The sequence below is a fragment of the Pogona vitticeps genome, chromosome 1 (assembly GCF_051106095.1).
Source record: "Pogona vitticeps strain Pit_001003342236 chromosome 1, PviZW2.1, whole genome shotgun sequence".
NCBI lineage: Eukaryota > Metazoa > Chordata > Lepidosauria > Squamata > Agamidae > Pogona > Pogona vitticeps.
Window position 1 is genome coordinate 270,298,958 of NC_135783.1, and position 20,127 is coordinate 270,319,084.

Here is a 20,127-nt window from a genome sequence, read left to right on the forward strand (position 1 = left end):
AGAAATTGATTATGCACAGATATGATAAGGTATACATTCATAGTGAAATTCATGAACTGTCGTACCCGGACAAGAACATGGAGACATGTTTTATAAAAGTCACCTACAACTGAAATGTATTTTCTCAACGTCTTCTTCTAGTAATGTTTGCATATGAGCAATGCCTCTTGGTATTGGGACATCATCCAGATATCTGGTACGAAGCTGCACAGTACCTTGAGCAATCCAGCAAGCTGCTAGCCGAGAAAGGGGTAAGAGAAAGAGATTAGAGATAAACTGAAAATGTATTTGGTTTTGTTTGTTATTTTAAAATAAAGCTGTTAATTTTACCAAGTCATATACTGTGTGATTGTTTTAGTAAAATATGCAATATTTAAGAATTTTAAAATAACATTTCTTGAAAAATCAGTATAATTGCATAGTGAAACATGTCAGCTGGTGTTGTGTAATGAAGGCACTTGTCTAATGAGGCTTCAGTCCATATGTTCTGGTTGCTGAGCTTTTAACACTTGTCACCCAGTTTGGTTCAGAATTCTGTTACAGATCTCTTAATAAGTACAAAAGTAAACTGTGTTTTCATCCTAGTCTGAAAACCTTCATCTCATTGTTTTTATGTGATTGCAGGACATGAATAATGCTAAGCTGTTCAGTGATGAAGCTGCAAACATATATGAAAGAGCAATTAGCACTTTACTTAAAAAGAATATGCTTCTTTATTTTGCATATGCAGATTATGAAGAGGTGAGCCTATATATTTGGCATCTCATAATGCAAGAGGAACCAACCTAATAAATCTGTCTTGATAGTCTTGGTTGGAGATCCTCATCCTTACAAAGTCCCTTGAACAGTTCTGGTAGCCATGTGGAAATTGAACTGATACAATGTTTTGTTTTTTTCCCCCTCTCATTTGCTTCAGAGCCGGATGAAATACGAGAAAGTACATAGTATTTATAACCGACTCCTAGCTATTGAAGATATTGATCCCACTTTGGTATGATTAATCTTCAGTGTTCCATCATATTGTCTAAAGAATGAAAGTACTGTAGATTTTCCCATGCTAATTATTTTTACCCAGCTCCTGAATTATTCCAGGTGACAGTACGTAGACATATTAGCCATGCAGTAATGTTTACACATTACAATTACTTTTAATCTTGACCTTGAAATATTATGTTTTTCATGGTCTCTGTAAAATCACACATGTGGACTTGTTTTGCATGAACATCCTCAGAATTTTCTAGAACTTGGAAAAAAAGTGTTAAAACACATCTTGTTCACCACACAAGCTCCCCACCCCAAAGATTGTCCTCAGTTCCCTTCTTAGCGCATCTCAGGAGTTTTCTTACAGCCTACTACTGTACTATCCATCTGTAGTCAAAATAGTCTATATACAGTTTTCTTTCTTACCTCTTTCTCACATTATTGTTCTTCCTGTTTAAAAAAAAATAAAAGTGAAGGTAGCCATTAGGAATTGCCATTCATGCTTGAAATTTTATCTGTGGGAAAAGTCCTTTAAGCTGTCGATACCATTTCCAAGGAGACTTGGGTTTCCACAACTTCAGTCTGTACACCACCATGAAATAAACCTCTTATTGCGCCTCTATAAGCTGACACTTCTTCCACTAAAATCATTGCCCAGGTAGACCCTAGCCAACCTGCCCCAACTCCCAGTCTTGAAGCTGAGGACAGATTGTCTACTTCCAAAGCATCAAAACCAACACCATCGATGCAAAAAAAGGAAAAAAGAAACCCATCTATTCTGACATTCAGGTAAAAAAAGATTAAACCCAAGAAACAGAAGGGCCAAACATCTCTACCCAAAGCAGTATCTCTGCCACTGTCATTCCAACATCTGTTGTTCCACATCGAGGCCCCAAGCGAATATGAGAACTGTGATGACTTTGTCTGCCATGGTCAACATCAGAGGGAGAAATGACCTGGAATAGGGCATTGTTGCTGGCTTTCAGTCACTTGACTGAGTGGAGCCAACTTGCTTGGCAAACTTCAGGCGAGCTTTTGCAACCCTGCCATAGCCCAAGGGATGCTCCATTGCAGGAATCACTTACTTTCTCAGAGTGTTCCCATGAGTCCTCAGCATCAAGTTTGATTCTCAAAGATGACTTCAGCAGGTAAAAGAGCAGCAAAGCACCATCACTGGCCGAGAGAGGACTCCAGATAACCTCCTCAGTTCTACCAGGATGCTATAACTTTTTTCCTGGCTCAGAGTGGTCTCTCCCTCCACCTTATTACCGCTGTCATATGATGCTAGGTGACAAAACCTGTGGACACTATCAGGGACCACCTCTCTATTCACTAGTGACAGTCTCATACACTAGCCAGTCTTGAGAGACTTCATGTTCAGAGTCATTGGAACTGAAACACTCATGCAGGAAACAGCCTCCACATCACTCCAACCTAGGCAGTTGGCAGTCGTATTGCCTCGGTTCCAAAGTCCTCCAGAATGTTGAAGCCACATCACACTAACACCTTATACTTGACATTTAAATCAGACACACAAAAAGAGAGAAAAGGCACCTGGTTGCCATAGACATCATTTCTCCTCCCATGTTGATTGTTCCATGTTGGTGTAAACAGAAGACTCTGAAGATGAGCCCTCCCTCACAAACTGTCCTCCATCTTGGTTGTTTTCTAAGTCCCTTATTCCAACTTCACACAACCCACCTGTCTTCCCCTGAGTCTGTCATGCAGCTCTTATTTCTTTTGAATCAGTGGCCAGAACTGAAGATGATCCTCAGGGTGGGTGGATGAGTAGTGAACAGGGCGTGTCTTAACACTTACTTTTAGGCTGTGGAAGATTCCAAGGACATTCATGCAGGTACAGAATGAACCCACATTTGTGAATTTACAGATGTCCATTAGAAGAACTATAGTTACAGGTAAGCAATTTGTCCTTCTGAAATAAAAAAATATTGCATATTTTGTACTGCTGTTTATACATTATTCCAGCTGTTTGACACAATAGGAGTCAAGACGTTATAGTTTTGCTTTCTGCATGACTTGTGGAAAGCAAAATATAAAAGGTGTCAGATATTGCAGTTTCTATCCTTGAGTGTTAATTAAGAGCAATAATAAATAGAATTATTGATTATAGTAATTTTAACAGCATCCATAGTACTAGATATATAATGAATGGTAGAATATTTAGACAAGAGGTAAAAGTAACAGATCCCAGTCTGGCAAGGAGTGATGTACCCAAGAGTTTCCTTAGCTGGATTAGAAGTCATATGGACAGATAGGTGCTGTATACTTGCCATCTGTCAGGTATTCCAGCTGTTGGGGCTGCTTGTATGCAGTCCCATCAGACCATCAGGACTTCTGACAACCAACTGTCTAGGAATACAAGAAAGAAGATTTAGTTTACCCAATGTCCAAACAGATTGCTTTGTGTGACTGCTGATCTTATAACAGCATTATGCATGTGCAGCCTGGACTGCTCCCATATATACACAACTGGATGGAGATCAGGTCACTGTGAATTGACTTTTCTTACTCACTCTATGCCACTCTATTTCTAGTACTTTTCCGTATTATTTGGGGCTTTCTTAAAGAAAGAGACAAAGTATATTGGATAGTACATTTTTGCAATATAAAATGTTCTCTTATTAGGGACTACTTGGGAGCCAAACCACATTACATATACTGTATGGTACTCTGTTGACTGTGCATTCAGATCTGTGAATGAAGAGATAGGGGACTGTGTAATGAACACCATGTCTTTAATGCTGTGGTGATTTTGGAATACTGAGCTGCAACGCAAAAAAATCCCTGCACTTTTTCAGGTTTACATTCAATATATGAAGTTTGCAAGGAGAGCAGAAGGCATAAAATCTGGCAGAATGATATTTAAGAAGGCACGAGAGGATGCCCGGACGCGCCATCATGTCTATGTTACGGCTGCTCTGATGGAATATTATTGCAGCAAGGTAATCATGCACCATGAGTGAAATGGTTGCTTCAGCTTTTTAGGGTTGGATTGTTTTTCTTCTTCAGCTAATACATGTTTGATATTTGCAGGACAAATCAGTGGCCTTTAAAATTTTTGAGTTGGGATTAAAGAAATATGGAGACATTCCAGAATACGTCTTGGCATATATTGATTATCTTTCTCATCTGAATGGTAAGCAGTGGGAATGGAGAGGATTCATGACATTGTAGTTTGGGGTGAAATCTGTTTCTCATATCTGGAAACCCTCATTGATCAAAGGAAGTCTGAAAAGCCCGGTGAAGCTACACACCTTGCATTTGGTCATATTGGGCTTAGGTCTACACCACTGGTTCTTAACCCTGGGTTACTCAGGAGTTTTGGACTGCAACTCCCAGAAGCCTTCACCACCAGCTGTCCTGTCTGGGGTTGCAATTCAAAAGCATCCGAGTAACAAAGGTTAAGAACCACTGGTCTACACCACCTTTCTGATGAAAATAGATTGCAGGTGCCAGCAATTAACTGCAGTGGACTTCCCTATTCAAGCATTTCTGTAAAGCTTGTTTCATCAGGTCTTATACCTCATCACAGGTATTTATAAGTTGAAGAAAATCAGCTTCAGGAGCATGTAGAAAATGTTGGTGTTGATGCATGTAATGCACACCTATATATAAATAAGTGGTATAATGTGGTTTAAATACAACCTGGGTCTCTTTACTCAAAAACCCAGTACTGTTCTATAGATTGATGACTAATCTAAATAAGAATTTTAAACAGAGTGGAAGGTCTAAAGCAGAGGTTGGATCTTACAGGCCATCACAAGTTGGGTGATAATCAGAGTATGTAGCCCTGCCCCCCAGTGTCCTCTAATCTGACTGGAGCATCAGGTGGCCCATCTTCATTGTCTCCTTACACAGTGAATAGCTTTCCTTCTTCCTGGCACCCAGTTTAAAGGGAGACAATAAATATAGAAGCTAAAGGGTCCTAAGAGATCTTGAGTAGCTACTTCCGGGTCCATACCTAAGTGTGTTGCTGCTACCAGTAATTTTTAAATGGAGTTTTAAAAGATTTGGGTTGTCTTATTGTCTGTATCTCTTCTTTCAGTTGTAAGTATTTTTTGCATGAGGAAAGTAAAAGTGAGACTTCGATAGCTACTTCCAAAAAGTCTTCTCCCTGATATACTATATTATGAGATGCTTTCAGAAATAATAGGAGAATCTGCCATGAGTATCTAATTTTATCCACAAAGAAATAATGTCTAGCATATAGTGTTTTGAAGCTTTCACTGGAATCAAAACCATTTCAAAGCATTGTTTTTTTTTTTAAAATGAAGCTTGTTTTTATCATCCTTTTAAAAAACTTTTTCAAAACAGAGGATAATAATACAAGAGTCCTGTTTGAGCGTGTATTAACCTCAGGGAGCCTCCCACCTGAGAAATCTGGGTAAGCATTGCCAATATTATGTTCCATGTGGTCTCTTGAGTAACGTAGATAATATCATTGGAAGGGATAATTTGCAGCCTGTATTTTCACATTAGTCCTGAATATGGAGTAATCTGCTGAGAAGGGGCCATAGGACTGGAGGAATTGTCTGTGCATTTCATTCCTTGCATGCCAGAATGTGCTTTGGTGGTAATACTAAGAGAATCAGTCTCTGCTGTGGAGATATATGGGGCATAGACTGTTGGGAAGTAAATCTAGCCAATCTAAAAACAGTTTAAGTTGTCTTTCTCACCTCTGATTTGTATGGGTAGTTGCTACTTGTTGCTACTTGTTTTCAAATTGAAGCAACCAGTGGCAGGGAATTCCAGTGATTGCGTCTGGTTCAGGAGGTAGCCAAGGGGAGCAGGCCAGTGACCAACCTGTGGATGTGTCTGTGGCTGGTGGCTATGGGATGGAAAAATTACTCGAATCCCTAGTTGACTGGCAAATGGCAACAGTCCCCTTTGCTCTCCCATTCTTTTGATAGAATAGCTTTCATGCTAGCACAAGGTCGCCTGTCAGAGCAAGAAAACAGAGGAAAGAACGTGATAGCTAGCCCTTTAGTCAGTGGATAAGCAGCTGGCCCACTTTGCAGTGGCTTGGCCTTCTGAAGCCTCGTGGGTGCTGAGCAGTGTTGTAGAGCAGTGGTTCCTAACCTTGTGTAACCTTGAACTACAACTCCTAGAAATCCTGGCCAGCATAGCTGTTGGTGAAGGGTTCTGGGAATTGTAGTCCAAGAACACCTGGGTAACCCAAGGTTGAGACCCACTGTTGTAGAGGATTGCCCAATCGTTGACAATAGATAACCTGCATGTACAAGAAATATATAGTTCTTCATAGTGTCAATGACTCACATGTATGGGTCTCATGCCTGCTATGAAGAAGAAAGGCAGGTTGAGAAGAAGGTTAAGCAAAAAATAGTACAGGTTGTTTAACTGCAGTTCTTTGGGTCATGATCTATGAACTCACACAACCCACCCTCCACCCCTTTGTCATGCTACTCATTTTCCACTGTTGCTTGACTGGAACTGAGGGAAATCCCTTAGGATGTGCTTAGCCATGCAGAATAGAGCTGCTGAATATTTAGAATATGCCTTTGCTTGGGGAGATTTAGAATAAGACTGCACAGACCCATATATGTGAGTACAGAGATAACCATTCAAAGAACTACAGTTACAGCTGAGAAACCTGCCTTTCCATAATTTTGACTGTTCTCCCTTCATCCTTATGCATTGCTTCTCTTTAAAGCATTTGGTTTTTTTTCCCTGTTTTCCTATACAGAGAGATTTGGGCCCGATTTTTAGCTTTTGAAAGTAATATTGGAGATCTGGCTAGCATACTGAAAGTGGAGAAACGGAGATTTACAGCCTTCAAAGAAGAATATGAGGGCAAAGAAACAGCTCTACTAGTAGACAGATACAAGTTCATGGATCTATACCCATGTTCTGCAAGTGAACTCAAAGCCCTTGGATACAAGGTAAGGAGGACATTTCCAGTATGTGCACCTGGAGAAAAGATGCAGTGGTAATACTGTTAATGAAAGAGCCTCTATTTACTCAATAAAATTTTAACTTCTCATAAGTTATTTTGCAAGTTGTAAGCATTTAGGTGAGGATTGAGAATGATATCCTAAGGAAATATCACCATCCAGGGAACCCCCAGAAAAAGGGGATGGTAAACTACTTGTGAATATTCTCTGTCTGGAAAACCCTGAAAAGTCACACCATAAGTCATAAATGACTTGATGGTACATTGTTGTTGTTATTCTAATAAACATCATGTGGAGTCTGCTTGACATTGTTGCAGCTTGGCAGTTCTAATAATCTACATAGCTGTTTATGGGAATAGCTCACTCCATAGAATAAAAGTTGGAAATTACCATGAGTTGGACAAAGGCAGATTGCAGCCAGAACATCGCTGACAAGTGATTATGCTGGCTTCGCTTAAATGTGCTTAGTGAAAGAGCTCCTGCCACCTCTGTGTGGATAGTCTGTTCCATTGTCTACTGGAGGGACAGTTTTCTTCCCCATGGGTGAAATACAAGCTTGGTACTTAGAAACTCACTCTAAGTGCATAGTGATTTGTTACACTTGAAAGACCTACTATGTAATAAAAATGATTAACATGGAACAATTTATGTCCCCCCCCCATGGGGGGCTGGGTCACAGATCTCTCTCTACACCTAGGCTGGTGGAAAAGAGTTTTCCACCTCTTCCTCCATTCTTCTGTAAAAGCACTGAAGAGGTTGGGGAGCTTACTTCTGTGGGTAAGCTCCAATGTGATAGTGAGGAGAGATCCCTGAAGAGAGGGTAGAGTCACTTTTTGTTTACTGATGGAACTCCTCCATCAGTAAAAGAAATACCCTGGATCCAGCCTGGCAAAATGAAGAGCAGTTCTTTAGAAGATAGCAAGCAAGCCACAATAAAATCCATTCCTAGTTTGTTCCAATCAAATTAAAATAATCACCTGCCTTAAAAATATCTTTGGTCACAGATATTGCTCATATTCCTATATCTGAAATATTGATGTAGCTTATTCTTGCCATCTAACAAAACTCTCAAAGTATAGCCAAACATTTCTGAACTCTTCCTGCCTGAGGCCCTGAGAGATAGGTAGCAGTCTTATACATAGCCAAACCACTGATCCACCTAATCTTGTTCTGACATGGAGTGGCATTGACTGTCTAGCATTTCAGGCTGGAGTCCTTCCCCAATCTAATTGTAGATGTTGGGAAATGAACCTGGTTCCTTTTGTTTGCAAAGCACCACTGAGCCACAGACTCTCCAAAACAGTATATTTTGTTAAGAGTCAAACCGTTAAACTCACATTGGCTCCCATGAGAACTAAACAAATACTCATTTCAACTTTCTTGTTTTATCAATGCTCAAAATCAAGAAGCTAAGAGAGGGTATTTCTCTTTAAAGGTTATTTCTATTCTACAAGTATACAGTACTGCATATTGGGAGTCAATAGGGGCATGCACTGCCGACATTTGTAATAATGTGCACTATTTGCAACAAGTCATTTTGGGTGAACTTTTATTTGAAATGCAGCTAATAGTTACTAGTCTGCACTGATGCATCACTTTTCTTACTCAAAAATGGGCAGCATTAGCTGTGGAGTTTTATACCGACCTTAAAGATCATTGTCTAACCTTATTGTGCAGAAGATTGTTCCCATGTCGTAGCTGGGCTGCTTCCTAGCCTCAACATAGGTTTGATATAGTCATCAGATTTCTTTTGAAAAAGATGTAATTGATGTCTCTTCTCTTGATACATGTTCTAGGATGTTTCTCGAGCAAAGCTAGCCACCATAATTCCAGATCCTGTTGTAGCTCCTTCAATAGTACCAGTGCTAAAAGATGAAGCAGACAGGAAACCAGAGTATCCAAAACCGGATACCCAGCAGATGATTCCGTTTCAGCCAAGGCATCTAGCACGTAAGCTGATCCCTAAATTGGGTAAAGGTTAAAAAGAAAGCTGTCCTCTGACTTGGTCAGATTTGCTCTTTTTTAAAAAAAGAAAAAAGCAAGATTCCTTGATTTTACAGTTCATTTTTTGTTCAAACATGCCCTTTGAGAATAGTGGCTAAGCCAATTTAGTATTTATGAATGATGTCAATATCTCAATGTTCTTTTAAGAAAACATAACCATTGACCAATTAAGACTGAAATGCATATTGTTTTATCACTTAACTAGCTCCAGGTTTACATCCAGTCCCTGGCGGTGTCTTTCCTGTCCCACCTGCTGCTGTCGTTCTCATGAAGCTTCTTCCACCTCCTGTGTGTTTTCAGGTCAGGATACATGCTTTTTAATTTTAATGTCTTTGTAATCTGGTAACACTTTGCTTTAGTGCATTAATACTTTTTAATTAATAACGGGTATATGCCAGTATTTCCTGTTTAAAGAGGCCTCATTTTTTCCTTTTGCAGGGCCCATTTGTGCAAGTGGATGAACTCATGGAGATTGTCAGGAGATGCAAACTGCCAGACAGTAGGTTGCTTCTGTGTTGCTAAAGACATATGGTGGGATCACTGAGTAGCACTGTATCACAAAGCAGTATAAACTTTTGGGGATGGCAGTGTTATTTGATAAACTACCCAGTTCAGGGGCTGACAACACTGTCATATACGGACTCAATCCAGATTAGCCACTCTGTAACCAGAAGGGTTTCTAGTCTTGATAGGTCCCACTGCCAGGTGGTGAGAAAGTGATCTTTGCAGATTCCCCCAGAAGTGCCTCTTACATTTTCCTCCAGAGCTCCCACCCGGCCCTCCAAAGCCAGCTTTTCAGGAGCCATAGGATCTGCAGGGGAAAGACAAATTGTGTGAGAATCAGCCCCACTGCCCCTTTCCTTGAATGGGATTGGGTAGAAACCTGCAAAACACTAATCTTGACATGTGGGTGTAGTTGACCAGTCATTTCATTTTCAAAACAGATAATGTAATATGAGTCAGCTTCTTTAACTTCTGTTAATAGGAAACTGGCCTTGAAATTTAAGAGTCCTCAGAGTGAAAGGTGAAACATAACTAGCTGTAAACTAAAGTCAGATTCAGAAATTGCAAAACCACATATCATATCATGAATCTGCAAAAACAGTTCACATTTTAATTTTTTGCTATCATTATATAAAAGGATAAGGAGAACCGGGGAAATGAAAACCACTGAACACAATAAGCTCAATAAGCTTTAGTTTGTTAACTGTGCTATTTTTAATTCAATGCCAATAAAGACCATCTCACACTTCAAGAAGCAAATGCATTTTAGCAAGGTTAATACCTGTCATGGGATGGACATTGTTTGAAGGAAAGGTTGGCTTTTGTAAGTATTTAGCAGACATGCTGAATCTACAGCCTCTCAGTGCAAGTGTAGCTCTTTAGAAATCCGTTTCTTCAAGCTTGAGGGTGCAAACCACACAGGCAGCGGATACGGATCCCCACCCCCCCATGTATGTGTGGTGGTGGGCGTGTCACATACCCCATGTGGTGGGCGTATCGCACTCGCAGTGGGCATGTCACGCTCATGCGGTGAGGTGTGACATGCCGGCAGGGGCATGCGCACAAGCACAGGGGTGCCCCCGCCCCCCCATGCATGGAGCTCATTCCCCCCAGCCAGTCCGCAGCCCCAAAAAAGGTTAGGTGCCACTGAAGTAGAGCACTTTATCAAGGACAAAGGTCTGAATGGTCCTGTTAGAGAAACTTCCCTTCTCACATATTTCAGTGATTTGGTAGGGGACATAAAGTTTGATTACTGGATGATTATATAGTTTTGCCCTTGATGGGGAGGTGTTCTTGCAGCATATGGGCTACTGGCATAGTGGCTCGTTCTTCTGAGGTCTGGTGTGCTGGAAACACACCAGCTACAGAGTTACAATTTAAAAATATTTTCACACAATCACCTTTTCATAAGTGTATGAATGTCCTAGCCATTACTGAAGTGTAAGATGGTATAGAAATTTTAGTACATGTGGCTTTCTCAAACTACAGACAAGAATCCAAGTTCCATGTGTAGTATTCTCCCTAGGACTTCTGAAATAAACTGGGCTTCTCTGATATTGATAATGGACCTCTTCCATAACTGTTGAGCAGATATACTATTTGTAAAGCCAACAATATTCCTCTCTATTCCACAGCTGTAGATGAAGCTGTAAGAATCATCACTGGAGGCTTGCCTGACCTATCAATGGAAGGCAATGGACCTTTAGAAAACAATGCCCTACTCAATAAATCTGTCAAAAGACCCAATGAAGATTCAGATGAAGAAGAAGAAAAAGGATCAGTGGTTCCTCCCATTCATGACATTTACAGAGCACGACAACAAAAGCGAATCCGGTGAGACAGACTGCATATGGAACTGTGAAAAAACAAAGGATTTGTAACTTTTTTTTCATTCAACAAATCAAATGTTTAAAAGGGATAGGCGTTTCTAACACACATCTTGCAACTGGGGGTTATTTTATTACTGTGGTGCCTCTTTTTTACCAGCTGGTTCATCATCAGAAAAGAAAAACGGCAGATGACTCCAAGAGTGAGCACATTCCGCTCTGGCAGAAATTAAGAATGTTTGAATACAAACCATGCAAAATGTCTGAATTGCACTTGTTTGCTCTTCAAATGTATCCCCATCTGCCACTTGAAATCTTTTGAGAGTTCTGACAGTTTTATTTTAAAAACTGGGTGGAATATAATTGTGTAATATTTTAAATTCACACTGCTGGAACACAAAACAGCTGTTCTCAATTTGCTCATGTGATGTCTGTCCTGCCTTATCTTTGTTTTTATTTATGGCAGAATGAATGAAAACTGTTTTGTAGCTTAAAATGAAAAAAAAAACATTCCTTTCAAATAAAGGATCTCTATAATATAGATGCCTCATGCTTGTTCACTAATCACAACAGCAGTTCAGTTATTCTTAACCAGATGCCACTAATAAAGTACTAAGTATTGGCAGTGGAGGCGAGAGTATCCATTGATGAACAACCACATTCAGAGCTCTGCAGGTTTACAGCAGGCAAAACAAAAATGCTTTTGCCCCTCCCCAACTTTCCCTTTCATATCATTAAAGAGATAAGTGTGGGAGCCTATGGAGGAAGAAAGGGGCTTTGGTTACAAAAGATTGAGTGGCATCCCAGAATAACCCATTTAGTCTTCTACCATCAGCCAAAGCATTTCTGTCAGAATACTTATTGCCATAGTATATTCTGCCTAAGCCAGCAGCCTGAATATTTACTGAATATTTACTAGCCGCTCAGAGTGGTACCGAGTTACCAGATGAGCGGGATACAAATCAAATAAATAAATAAATAATAAATAAATAAATACTTGTTTTTACTAGAACCCCCAACAGCCACCAATTTCATACAGCTAGAAAAAACTGAGGAATTGAGAACCCAAAAATGATAGGATTAAAGCTTCAGTCCTTAAACAGATTTACTTCCAGTACCCTCTGCCCTCAAGCATTTTTGCCCACAGTGTTTAAGGGTGTGTGTGTCATTTTTATTGCTGCTGCTGTTAATGCTGCTTTTAATAATAAAAAAGTATCCTAAAAGGGAGTCATATATATGTGTTGATCTACTGCAACTTGTCCATAGTTACCATCTACATTCTGCCAACCCTATTTTAGAAGACACCCCTATGGCAGTTCTTGAATAGTTGTATACTTTTGCACCTTCACACTGTTTTTTAATTCTCCACCTTAAAGTATATGCATATATACATATAGTGAAGGGAAATAAATAAGCAAGGCCTACACCTGCAGAAAGCATTATGAAAATGTCTCTAGTGACTTCATTCATTGCCCTCAAATCCTGTACTAATCTGACCTGTAACAAAAATAACAAAAAGAGCTGTAAAAATGCAAAGTATAAACAAGATTAATATAATTGCTGATTGTCTGGAACTGGAATATAAATTATTCCAGAGGCCATTACAATGCCCTCCCAAAGGATCACACTACTGCCACCTGATTAGATCTGTAATATAGGGTAAAAAGGTTATTACAGATGAATTACGATCTCATATTAATAGTGCACTGAAGATATACAGAGTAAGCAAAATAAACACTGAATTGAAAACATCAACAAGTTCACATTATTAATAGTTTCAAGACAACACACACAGTTCAGACAGTGTTGAGAGAACACTGAATTTCTACTTAATATGTATTCCTTTTCCCCCACCTATTAGTAAACATAAGGTGGTTGAATTAAAAGCTGCCATCTGTAGCACTGGCTGGGCTCACAGGGCAGTTAGAAGGGAGAAGCACAAACCAACAACTCATGTTAATAACTCATGGCCCAGGATGTTTATTTTAAAATAATTTCCTTTCCACTATAACCAGTAGGGTAGAAATAGCATATACAAGCTTTAGGACGTAAATGCCCATTCCCCCACCCACTCACCATACCTGTAGCCACGACACACCCACAATTTGCCCTCTTGTTCTGCCTCTATGAAGACACACAAGCAACAAATGTGAGCTTCCATCCCCCAGAGGGCAGATCCCTCTTCTATGCCATCGGAGGAAGAGATACAAACAATCCAGTATTCTTTCAAATGCCTTCTCAAGAACCACCTTGAGTTCTAATTAAAATAAGACCACTGAATCAGTTGCTAAAGGTAAGTCAACATTTATGGAAATTCCACAGTCTGAATGGGTCTACCCTAATTTGGGGTAAGCCTCTATGTTGAAATATGGGAGTTTACGCCTAATCCCACAATTCATTTGACTAGTAAGACTTAGAAACAGGAATCCTAGTTTGATGATCCAAGACCCACAAGCATAACTCGGCCAAAGATTTAAGCAATGTGGAGTCTGACTGATTTCAATGGGAGTGATTTAAGTTCAGCTTTCCTATTGGAATGTATGGGGCTCTGAAGCAGCTGAATGAATTAAAGTTTTAACTTGTTTATATTACTCATTGCATGCTATGAGCAACAAAAAATTAAATACAGCTTTTATCAAAAGGGCTTTTAGTTCTCCCACTTTGGAAGAGAGAGGCACCATTTTAAGTCTACAGAATATCCTTATGAATATGGGAAGTAGAGAAGAACCGGAAAATACTCTACAAAAATATAGTTATATACATTTTTGGTAGAATATCTGCAGGTAGGGAAACAGACTATAGAAAAAACCATGGCTGGCAGAAAGACTAACCGCCTTGGCTTGCAGACTACATATAAAGTGCATCAACTATCAGTATCCAAATTTTAAATACTGTATATGGAAATTTAAATTATTGTTACCGTTGTTAGGGTAGCAAGGTTTAAGGACTGTATAAGGTAGCATTGAAAGAGAAGTTGTCTAATTTCTTTTGCATCAAAGTACATGCTAAAAGAATGGTTCCAACAGCTCTCGTTTCTGTTTTATCAGCGGCTGTACTCTAACAGCAATACACCAATAGCTTTTGCTTTCCACTAAATACTAAGCTGGTGTGTTTTCATGTACCTTGAGCATCACTTGATGTATCTGCTCTGCACTCAATCACTGCTATCAAATTAGTGACGTTTTCTGCAGGAAAGCTTTTTCCAAATACATGTATTACAAGGTTTCTACAATGAAGTTATAACCAGTTTGATTCAACAACAGTGGTCCATGCACAGAAGCAGGCTTCCACAGATGGATCTGTGGTGGCAGAATAAAACAGACTACTGCACAAAGAAGGAGAAAACTCTTCCCATAATTCACCTCTGTCCCCCTAAGCAGCTGTCCAAAAGAAACAGGATAGATGGACTGCACAATCTCAGCACCCTCCCAACAGCAAACTGTCGGATGCTTCTAAATAAATAAATAAATAAATAAATAAACATAAGCCCTGTATACTGAAAAGCTCAGGGTGCAAAGGGGCATCTCAACACCACTCTTTCCATGTTCTCTTCAGCCTCTCCCTGCACACAGTCTAAATTAACACACAGTGCATCACAATTCACTCAGATGTTTCTGAAAAATGATGGCCTACAGCGAGTGGTGGCTTTTTTTTTGGCCCAAAGAGGGATATGGAGGGAACACTGGATGACAAGTCTTAATGTGGGGGCCTCAAAGTATAACAGGAGTTTGAAGGAGGCTTCTGCCTTGCAACCCTGATAATTCTGAGAGGAACACAAGTGTAATAGTGGGTATGCAAGCTGCTGCTACTGTACTTTGTACTGAAGCTCTACAGCTTTGGGACAGTGTACAAATGAGTCCAGTGTTTCCAGCTTTCTTCACAGCTGAGGTGATTCTTCTTTATTCAGTATTCTGCTCAGAACTGCATCATAGTAAGGACTGAAGACCATCTTGTTGTAGTCAACAAGTCGTACGTACTTGACAGCAATTTCCTCCAGTTCTTTTTGAATAGGGCCTAATCCTCCAGGAATACCCGGAAGGGATTTCTGATGACCGGAAGCAAGGTAACTTTCCAAAAATGACTGGATTCGTGAATCTTGAGAAGAGAAGTAAATAACTCAGTAAGACTTATTAAAAGATCCTCACATCCTCTTAAGAGAAAACACTTGTACATTAAATTCAACAGTAATATCTTGACCATATGCAAACAACTCAGTTTCTTTACTCTTCACTCCAAATCTTCCCCACCTCTTTATAGGTGCCATGTGTATCAGTAAGTTGGCTATTCCCATGAAGGAACAAGTGGGCTGAGTTCAAGTGCTAGATGAATGGTAGGCAAGAATATTTTGGCCACTGGGAATGGGAGCAAAAAAATGGCCTCCACAGAAGTTAATCATTGGTTTATCTTCCCCCAGCCCAAGGAGAAAGGAACAAAGTGTACATACGACTGGGTGAGTTTCTGTACAAGTCAGGTAACAGATTAGAGATAAAGATGGTGGTGGTGGTAGTAGTAGTAATATATTTTTACAAAATCATAAACCATAATCCTCTCAAAAGGACTATACACTAGTTTGAAGCTTTTCTATTCTCCCATTTTACAACCGTAATTAACACTGTGTTCTCAAATGTATGTTTGACCTTCAGCTTTCACACAATAAGTAGGGAAAGAACAGCTTCCTGTCTATCCCCTTAAACATTTCCCCCAAATAAGCTTACCTATCAGTCTGCACACTGTGTTATCAGGATTGCCCAGGGCCTGGATCTGTCCTTTAAATGCAGCCTCCTTCTCAGGTGTGAAAGGTGTGAATCCATGTTGGGAAAGGCATGTATTAACTTCAGCAGAAACCTTTTCACTTATGACAGCCAAAGCTTCACTCAGGTTGAAGGAACTGGAGAAAGAAAGAAAAAAACAGTTCCTTAGGGATGGTAAGCATTTCCATACAATCTAGTAGCTGCAAAACAATCTGGGATTGACTTGAGATATACAGTGGTGCCTCGACTTACGAATGTCCTGACTTATAACCATGTCGAGTTACAACCAGCTCCGGCCGCAAAATTTTGCTTCGACTTGCATCCGGAGCTTCTAGTTGGAAAAAAGGTGCGGAATTCAAACTGCTAACTGTTGGTGGCGAAAAGGCTGTTGCTTTGTAGCTCTTTTGCCCCAACGGTTAAAGTGTGTGCATCGGAGGCAGCTTGGGACTGCCTGTTGCTGCTTTCTGTTTCTGAGTAAGTACATTTATAGGGTTTTGCAGGGTGGGTTTGGGCTAAGGGGGTTATGTTTATGTGCTGTGATATTTTTTGGTGTGTTTGGTGTTTTTTTTTTTTTTTTGCCCCAGTCCCTTCCGATGGGGCTTGCTGTGTTATTGTTGTTGTTGTTTGTGATTTTTTTTCCAGCCCCAGTGCGTTTGGATGGGGCTTTTTTTCTTTTTTCTCTTTTTCTTTTTGGTGTGTTTGTTTTTCGGCCCCAGCGTTCCAATAGGGCTTGCATTGTTTTGGGGGTTTTGGTGATTTTCTTTTTTGGCCCCAACACATTCCGATGTGGCTTGTAGTGTTTTTTTGTAATTTTTTCCCCCAGCCAGAATGGATTAATTGCATTCTAATGCATTCCCATTGGAAATGGTGTTTCGACTTATGACTATTTTGAGTCATCCATAATCCAGAATGGATTAAGGTCATAAATCAAGGCGCCACTGTAATTAGCACATGGTTTGCCGGTCAAACAAACTTATGAGACACATGTGCATCAGAAACTTTGCAGAGTGAATGACAACAAGAGTCCTCACTAAAACCAAAACAAAAGCTGTGTGAAATGTGTGCTCACTATGAAATGAGGGGGAGAAAAGCCATTTCCTAGACGCAACTGGGAGCTAACCTAGATTCAAAAATGACTCCTGTGCTACTGTCACAATTTGAAGGACAAGAGAACTAGGGATGCAAACGTTTGCTTATTTCATCCCCTCAGAAATCAAGGACAAGGAACTACAAAATCATTTTTCTTTGCCTGCAAGAGGCAAGGTATTTTGCAGCACTCTAGACCAGAGAAAGAAAACATAGCAAGAGCACAAAGATAACTTACCTAACAAAATAACTTGCTTGCACCTTTTTAAATTATTGGTCATTGGCTAAAATCCTGTTGCTTAGCACAGTAACTTGCAACTAGAGCAGACCCCAGTAATCAGTGGGAATTTGGTGAGTCAACTCTGCAAGTTCCATTGATTTCACGGGGCTATTCCAGTTGTGACTTGCTGTGCTGAGCAACAGGATTTCAGGCAGTCTGTCCTTGCTGTGTGTGTGTGCTTTACTTCTCAAAGGGGAAGGATACCAGTCTAGCACAATGTATGTACAAGCATAACCTTATTCAGTCATCATTGAATCAAATATATTTATTAGAGATGGGAGCTTCGTATTTGTCTCCTTCAGGAAACGACTATGAAGCTTGCTGCACAGGTGGCCAGCCCAATTGGACACCCTACTCCTGGGAACCAGGCATCCATTTACTACTTGCCGTGAGATGCACACAGCCAACATCATTGAAAGCACACCAATTGTGTCAGTAGCCCAGCTGGCATTGCCCTGCCTCCCTGCTTGGCTGGCCATTCTGGCGAAGAAGCAGGATGACAAGCCTCCTCACTCAGCTGCTGAGTGGCAACGCAAGCAGGGAGACAGGACAGTGCCAGTCAGGCTATTGCCATCACTGGCGTGCTTTTGATGACTCTGACTTCACATGGGAAGTGGATGCCCAGTACAGGTAGGGGAGGGTCCAATCAGGCTGGTCACCTATGCCAGGGAGCTTTGTATTTGTCTCAACTGGGAGACAAAGATGAAAGTCCCATGTCTAATATATATACTACTGGTAGAGGGGAGCCCTCTAGGCCTGGCCACACCCATTCCCAATTTTGTAACTCTCCTATACATGGAGATCAAAGAGTCTGAAGAAAAGAGACTCCACTAACAATGTGGACTCTCAATGGGAGGCAGGATGCTGATCTTCCTGGGTTCCAACTGCACATGGAAAGGCCTCAAAGATAGCAGAGGCTACACTCTCCACATATGTTATTTTCCATATGTAGTGAAGAGGAAAGACCAGAAACAAAAGACTGGGGCAAGACTGTTTCCTTCTACCTTTGGTAAATGCACCCTATTTAGTAACACCTGGAAAAGGCTCTGGACAAGAGAAAATAGTATTCCTCATCTTGGTGCCAACTGGAGGTGAAGCATCTTGTAGTGCTTGAACATTCCTCATTGACATCAGTCAAGACAGACTAACTGAAAAGAATGGAGAATTTAGCAAATATTCTTTGCATTCCTAGTGAGCACTGATCCCTGTCATATCCACAGATTCCCCTTGTCCCTGTTATTCTGAAATGCAACAGTCCAAAGAGGATTGTGCCAACTGTTTATTCTGAATGTGTCGATTGCCTCCAGATTACAGGTGGCTAACAGGCTCTTAATGGAGAACAGTGTTGCCCATAGCTTTTTAGAGCCCTTTTCAACTAGAGCAGGCAAGGAACACAGTGGTCCTCTCAAAACAGCTCTGAACAATGAGCAGCACTCACATCCATAACCTTCTGCATCATACCATAAAGGAGCCAAAAGCCGTGTGCTACTCACGGAAGGTGTAGCCCAGTTAACAGTACCCGGATAACCATTTTGAGCTTGTCGGGAAAGCCTGGCAAACCTGAAAGAGCTGTGCCTGCAGCATTGAACGTTACCAGAAGAACAGCGCCGGTTAAAATAAGTTGGTCCAGTTCCAATTGCATTTCCTGGAAGCGGCTTTGGTCCATTAGTACAGTCTGCAGAAATAAAGGGTGTGTGTGTGTGTTAACTCAGAACACAGAATGAACAGCAAGAATTAGAATTAAAGAGTAGCAGCACTCAGTGCCATGCAAAAAGACGTATTCCGTACTGCGGTGATTTCAAAACCATATGATCATTGCAAGCTATTTTTAATGTATTTTATACACTCTTCTGGAAACAACCCAAAACAGATTCTTAACAAAAGACAAATATGCACATACAAAAATCACAACATGGATGCTTAAAATTGCTGCCAACAATTGTTCCTATAGAAAAGCTCTTTGTGGGACTCAAGCTCTTTTATCTGTGCCATTGCAAAGCTTTGTTCCACAGCACTGTTGTAATGAAGGGAAAATATACATCAGCGCACACGTTAATAGATTGGACTACTATTTTCAGCTTGGCTGGTCAAGAATCTTTAATATATTCAAGATGGAGCAAAAATTAATGCTGTCAGAGCATCTGCTGTGTCCACTTCTTATATCTCGCAATAAACAACTGTGTGAGCCAAAATCTTACTACATTTTTTTCACTAGCATCAAGCAAGTTGCTACAAGGTGAGAGGCTAGCTGTTGCACACCACATTTTTATGATTTGTGGAGAACAGCAAATACAGTGGTGCCTCGCTTTACGATTGCCCCACATTACGATGAATCTGCTTAACAATGATCTTTTTGCGATCGCAAAACGATGGTCTGAATGGGGGAATTTCACTTTGCAATGATCGGTTCCATGCTTTGGGAACCGATTCTTCGCAAAACGACGGTTTTTGAACAGCTGATCGGCGGTTTCAAAATGGCCACTGCGTGATTAAAATGGCACCCCACTGTGTTTAGGGACGGATTCCTCGCTATACAGGCAGTGAAAATGGCCGCCGTATGGAGGATCTTTGCTGGATGGTGAGTTTTTACCCCATTGGAACACATTGAATGGGTTTCAATGCATTTCAATGGGGTTTTTATTTTCGCTTTACGATGTTTTCGCTTAACGGCGATTTTCCTGGAACAGATTATCGTTGTTAAGCGAGGCACCACTGTACCTCTAGTAACCTTTTAGGCAAAGGTAAAGGTTCCCCTTGACAAT

The 20,127-nt window shown here is 40.5% G+C and overlaps 2 protein-coding genes across 7 annotated transcripts in view; one reads left to right on the forward strand and one right to left on the reverse strand.

Moving 5' to 3' along the window:
* Positions 1-11,787, forward strand: part of CSTF3 (cleavage stimulation factor subunit 3) — an 89,595-nt gene extending 77,808 nt beyond the window's left edge. The window contains exons 11-21 of the mRNA XM_072985816.2: positions 142-251; positions 625-741; positions 917-991; positions 3,801-3,944; positions 4,036-4,138; positions 5,317-5,386; positions 6,707-6,902; positions 8,711-8,864; positions 9,124-9,218; positions 9,357-9,417; positions 11,057-11,787. Coding sequence (XP_072841917.1) covers positions 142-251; positions 625-741; positions 917-991; positions 3,801-3,944; positions 4,036-4,138; positions 5,317-5,386; positions 6,707-6,902; positions 8,711-8,864; positions 9,124-9,218; positions 9,357-9,417; positions 11,057-11,259 — 1,328 coding nt within the window. The 3' untranslated portion in view covers positions 11,260-11,787. The remainder of the gene's footprint in view (positions 1-141; positions 252-624; positions 742-916; positions 992-3,800; positions 3,945-4,035; positions 4,139-5,316; positions 5,387-6,706; positions 6,903-8,710; positions 8,865-9,123; positions 9,219-9,356; positions 9,418-11,056) is intronic.
* A 1,095-nt stretch (positions 11,788-12,882) lies between these two features.
* Positions 12,883-20,127, reverse strand: part of TCP11L1 (t-complex 11 like 1) — a 34,604-nt gene continuing 27,359 nt past the window's right edge. For all 6 annotated transcript variants that reach the window (XM_020795630.3, XM_078384014.1, XM_078384015.1 and 3 more), the window contains 3 exons: positions 18,859-19,040; positions 15,964-16,136; positions 12,883-15,343 (listed from right to left, as the gene is read on the reverse strand). In XM_020795630.3, the coding sequence (XP_020651289.3) occupies positions 15,126-15,343; positions 15,964-16,136; positions 18,859-19,040 (573 nt within the window). In that variant the 3' untranslated portion in view covers positions 12,883-15,125. The remainder of the gene's footprint in view (positions 15,344-15,963; positions 16,137-18,858; positions 19,041-20,127) is intronic.